The sequence below is a fragment of the Mchenga conophoros genome, linkage group LG14, assembly GCF_057382185.1.
Source record: "Mchenga conophoros isolate Kocher_MC1m ecotype Shallow Benthic linkage group LG14, M_conophoros_male_GT1.1, whole genome shotgun sequence".
NCBI lineage: Eukaryota > Metazoa > Chordata > Actinopteri > Cichliformes > Cichlidae > Mchenga > Mchenga conophoros.
In genome coordinates this window covers 31,162,256-31,168,092 of record NC_140539.1, presented here as the reverse complement: position 1 = coordinate 31,168,092, position 5,837 = coordinate 31,162,256, and the positions used below count along the sequence as shown (strand labels likewise).

The window sequence follows — 5,837 nt, the reverse complement described above, 5'->3', positions numbered from 1 at the left end:
CTTTTACACTCAGCTCCCTCTTCACCACGATGGACCGGTGCAGCGTCCGCATTACTGCAGCTGCAGCCCCAATCCGTCTGTCGATCTCCGGCTCCCTTCTCCCATCACTCGCGAACAAGACCCCGAGATACTTGAACTCCTCCACTTGGGGCAGGAACTCATCCCCGACCCGGAGTGGGCACTCCACCCTTTTCCGGCTGAGAACCATGGCCTCAGATTTGGAGGTGCTGATCCTCATTCCCGCTGCTTCACACTCGGCTGCGAACCGTTCCAGTGCGAGCTGGAGGCCTTCACCCGATGAAGCCAACAGAACCACATCATCTGCAAAAATCAGAGATGAGATTCTGAGGCCACCAAAGCGAAAGCCCTCCGCCACTTGGCTGCGCCTAGAAATCCTGTCCATAAAAATTATGAACAGAACCGGAGACAAAGGGCAGCCCTGGCGAAGCCCATCACCCACCGGGAACGAGTCCGACTTATTGCCGGCAATGCGAACCAAGCTCTTGCAACGGTTGTATAGGGATCGAATGGCCCGTAGCAATGGGCCAGACACCCCATATTCCCGCAACACCTCCCACAGGACACCCCGAGGGACACGGTCGAATGCCTTCTCCAAGTCCACAAAACACATGTAGACTGGTTGGGCAAACTCCCATGCACCCTCAAGTATCCTGGAGAGGATAAAGAGCTGGTCCAGTGTTCCGCGACCAGGACGAAAACCGCATTGTTCCTCCTGTATCCGAGGTTCGACTAACGGACGAACTCTCCTTTCCAGCACCCTGGCATAGACTTTCCCAGGGAGGCTGAGGAGTGTGATCCCCCTGTAGTTGGAACACACCCTCCGGTCCCCTTTCTTAAACATGGGGACCACCACCCCGGTCTGCCAGTCCACAGGTACTGCCCCTGATCTCCACGCAACATTGCAGAGGCGTGTCAACCAGGACAGCCCTACAACGTCCAGAGCCTTCAGGAACTCGGGGCGGACCTCATCAACACCAGGGGCTCTGCCACCAAGGAGTTGTTTAACTGCCTCAGTGACCTCGCCCCCGGAAATTGGCGGGTCATTCCCCTCATCCCCAGACTCTGCTTCCTCCTCGGAAGACGTGTCAGTGGGATTAAGGAGGTCCTCGAAGTATTCCTTCCACCGCCTGACAATTTTCTCAGTCGACGTCAGCAGCGCTCCGCCAGCACTATACACAGTGCAGGTAGAGCACCGCTTTCCCCTCCTGAGACGTCTGACGGTTTGCAAGAATCTCTTCGAGGCAGTCCGAAAGTCTTTTTCCATGGCCTCTCCGAACTCCTCCCACACCCGAGTTTTTGCTTCAGCCACTGCCCGAGCTGCATTCCGCTTGGCCTGTCGATACCCGTCGGCTGCCTCCGGAGTCCCACAGGCTAACCAAGCCCGATAGGACTCCTTCTTCAGCCTGGTGGCTCCCTTCACCTCTGGTGTCCACCATTTGGTTCGAGGATTACCACCACGGCAGGCACCCACCACCTTGCGGCCGCAGCTCAATGCAGCAGCTTCGGCAATGGAGACGCTGAACATGGTCCATTCGGACTCAATGTCCCCAGTCTCCCTCGGAATGCTGTTGAAGCTCTGCCGGAGGTGTGCGTTGAAGATCTCGCAGACTGGGGCCTCTGCTAGACGTTCCCAGCACACCCTCACTACGCGTTTAGGTGCACCAGGTCTGTCCAGCGTCCTCCCCCGCCACCTGATCCAACTCACCACCAGGTGGTGATCAGTTGACAGCTCAGCCCCTCTCTTTACCCGAGTGTCCAGAACATATGGTCGCAGGTCTGCTGATACGATTACAAAATCGATCATCGACCTACGGCCTAGAGCATCCTGGTGCCACGTGCACTTATGGACACTCTTATGTTCGAACAGGGTGTTCGTTATGGCCAAACTGTGGTTAGCACAGAAGTCCAATAACAGAGCACCGCTCGGGTTCAGATCAACTCCCCGTTGTCTAGAATTATAACAGGCTGCAAACACGTTAGGAAACTCAGGTGTTTTAAGTTCGTTTAAACCTGTGACAGGTCTGTGAGTTTCTTGTAATAAAACAACATCTGCCTGTAGTTTTTTAAGCTGGTTAAATATCTTTAACCTCTTTCCTCTGGTGCCAGCTCCATTTACATTCCATGTGACAAACCTCAGCATGCCCATAATTGTGTGTGTATGTCTAATGATGTACGCTGGGTGTTTCGTTTAGACAGGTGGAGAGAATGTGGAAACATCCCTTGTTTGTAAATAGAAAGAGAGAGAGAAGAAAAAAAAGTGTGGTGAGAGGCTCCATAAGTCTGACTATGTGTGTGAATATTCACTAATATGAACAAGCGTGGCTTGTGTTATGTGTCCTGCAAGTCTGTGCGTGCTGTGAGGCTGTTGTGAATGTGCTGCCGTTGAGCGGATGTGTTTGCGTGATCGTGGTGTGAAAATATGGAGAAATAGAGGGTGTTGTTTGTAGGTGAGTGGGGAAGTAGGTGATCACAGCAGTGAAAGACAAGAGAAAGAAAGAAACCACATGAACTGTGAGCAACAAAAAAAAAAAACGAAACGGAAACATTCCAATTAAAGTAATGACGGAGGGTGACGGTGTTATATCTGCTATGACATCATATTGATATTACTAGGTTAAACCCATGTTAAAGGAGAAAGTGTGAATGAATAAGAAAAGAGTGTAGCGGGTTCTTATCTGGAGTGCAGTCAATATAACCACGGTGTGGTGCCGGGGTCGCGGTAGAGCTGTCCGTCCACGTAGAGCCTGTCCACGGTGATGACAGCACGGGAGCCTTTCTGGATGAAGCTACGTCGAACTGGGAACAGGACCTTGCGTCGTTCCAGGATCTCTTTGGGGAACTGGTCGTTCACGCTGAAGTCCGTTCCTTTCAGCTCTCTGCCGCGACTCTTCACCTGTTCCTTCTGTTTGAATTGACCGAATTTGGCCACAATAGGCTGTGGTCTCCCGGTCCGCGACCTCACGCCCCCCAAGCGATGTACTCTATCGAAGTCGATGCTCTTTACGGTGTCCTCCGGCAGCTTCAGGTGGATTTTGATGAAGCTTTTCACCGTTGCCTCCGCGTCCTCTCCGGCAGATTCTGGAATACCAGAAAACACAAGATTATCTCTCATGCTACGGGCTTGTAGATCGATAACGGACTCTTTTATGTTTTTATTTTCAATGTTTAGCTGGGTCACGCTATCGGTGAGAGATTTGACCGACTCCCGTAGCGTGGTATTTTCAGCGGCAAGCGTTTCCACCTGCTGCTGGCTGAATTCCAGGGATTCTCTCAGAGATTTAAATTCCCGGTGTAAAATCTCCACCAGGGACAGCCTCGCATCGAAACTGGACAATCGCTTGTCGATTGACTCCAGGATGTCTGCGATGTCTTTGCCGGCAGGCAATGTTGTACTGGGGGAGTCTGCCGGGCGACATCTCTTCGATGACGGCGTCTCAATTTTGGCCGGGGAGGATGCACTCTGGGCCTTCTTCATTACTAAATTTTGAAAACAGCGGTCGATGTAATCTTGGAGAGCGTCTAAACTCTCCCCGTTGTCCTCCAGGGTGTTAGAGATGATAGAACAGATGTTGTTAGTTATATGACAATTGATTAGTATATTTGGTAATACTGAAGTTTGAAAAACCTTTGTTAAGCTTTATGCTACCATTTGCTTTTTTTTCCGCCAATTCTCCGGCGTCTGACGTCACCTACAACATGGGTCGCTTACCTTACTCGTCACTTACCGTCCTCGGTGAGATCTGAAACCTGCACTTTACTGGATTATTAAATACTGCAAACTCTCTGAATGCAGCTGTATTCATCAGTGGACCTGTACCGCCGGTCAGAGGAGGAGACAAGAGATTCAGCAGGTTGTTTACACTGAATAAATGGCTTATATCAGCATGTGCTGACCACTCAGTGCATTTTATCAACAACTTTAATATTTTTTGGGAACGCAGGCATCTGTTTAAAGCAAATGGATTTAATTTTAACAAGTCAGGGGTGAAACTGTTCACCTCCAACTTGTTTTATTCCATACGTCATCCATCTGTGCTTGGTGCCAAGGCTGAGATAAACGAGGAGTTATCTCATAAAGAGGAACAAACAGTACTCCAAGAACAGACAAAGCCCAGCAGAAACCTTGAGGAGGAGCTCCATCTGCCCCCACCCAGGAAGAGCCTCAGAAAGGAGAGACATCTGAGGCAAGAAGAGGGGTCCCTATTTGCCTCCAACTCTCTCAACAACACCAACGACCAGGACCAGGACCAGGGACCACGATCTTCCCCAGTTCCCCAAACTCCTGACAGGCCATCACCCCCATCACCCTCCTCCCCCTCCCTTTCTCCCTCCTCCCCACAGTTCTCCCTTCTCCTCAGGTTAAGAGCCTTGGTGTCATCCTAGACAGTTCACTTTCTTATAAATCACACATCAATAACCTCACCCGTTCTGCCTACTTCCATCTACGTAACATTAACAGATTGCTTCCTTCTCTTTCCACCCAGTCTACGTCCATTCTTGTACATAGTCTTCTTACCTCCCGTATTGACTACTGCAATTCTCTTCTGCATGGTCTCCCCCAAAAATCCCTCCATAAGCTTCAACTGGTTCAGAACTCTGCTGCTCGCATTATCACCAGAACCCCCTCCTACCAGCACATCACCCCTGTTCTTCAGGAACTTCACTGGCTCCCTGTGAAATTCCGGATAATTTTCAAACTTCTTCTGCTCACCTTCAAGGCCCTTCATAACCTCACTCCTTCTTACCTTTCTGACCTGTTAACCACCACTTGTTCTGCCCGTTCACTTCGTTCTTCTTCTTCTGTCCAGCTTACTGTACCTTCCTTCCGCCTCACCACCATGGGAAGCAGAGCTTTCAGCTGCTCTGCTCCCAGGTTGTGGAATTCTCTGCCCCCTGAAATAAGAAATATTGGTTCTCTCCCCCAGTTTAAATCCCAACTCAAAACTCATCTGTTCAAATCTGCATATTCACTGTGAATCCACTGTTTGTTCATTTTATCTTGTGCTTTATTTTATTGTTCTTATTCTGCCATTGTTTTACTAAGTGTTTTATCCTATTGTAAAGTGTCCTTGGGTGACTTGAAAGGCGCTCATAAATAAAATTTATTATTATTATTATTATTATTATTATTATTATTATTATTATTTTCTCTAATCTCTTTGAGAGAGCTTTGCAGATTATTTTAAGGTCTACATTTAAAAGAGAAATTGGACGATAGCTTGAGGGAAATAAAGGGTCTTTGCCTGGTTTTAGCAGGAGACTAATGTTGGCAGAATTCATATTTGGTGGTAGTCTGCCATTTTCCTCGATTTCCTGCAACATTCCGTGGAATACTGGTGCTAGAATTGTCCAGAATTCTTTGTAGAATTCTGCAGGGAAGCCGTCTGGACCTGGAGCCTTATTATTGGGCATACTTATCAGGGCTTCCTGGAGTTCACTTGGCGTCAGTGGCGAATCCAGTTCCATTGCTTGACTGTCTAGTAATTTTGGAAGAATTACGTTGTCAAGAAACAGATTAATTTCATTTTTAGATGGGTTTATTTGTGGTGAGAATAAAGTTTCATAGAAATCCCTAAAAATGTTGTTTATTCTTCCAGGGTCATATATTGTGTTCCCCGATAAATCTTTAGCAGCACATATAGTTGTTTTTTTCTTTATTTATTTTTAACTGGTTAGCTAGAAATCGACCTGATTTGTTACTGTGTTCAAAATTCTGCAAGCGAAGTCTTTGTATAAGGAATTGTGTTTTTTTATTAATAGTTTCATTTAATTCTAGTTTTGTCTTGCGTATTTTGTTCAATGTTTCCTGATCTTGG

General features: G+C 48.0%; 1 protein-coding gene across 1 annotated transcript; it reads left to right on the top strand.

The window, feature by feature from the left end:
* Positions 1–3,777: 3,777 nt before the first annotated feature.
* Positions 3,778–4,404, top strand: LOC146560086 (uncharacterized; the record flags this gene model as incomplete). Its single annotated transcript, XM_085244396.1, has 1 exon — positions 3,778–4,404. A coding segment is annotated over one exon (627 nt), but the record flags the coding sequence as incomplete, so codon positions are not given.
* Between the last annotated feature and the right edge of the window lie 1,433 nt (positions 4,405–5,837).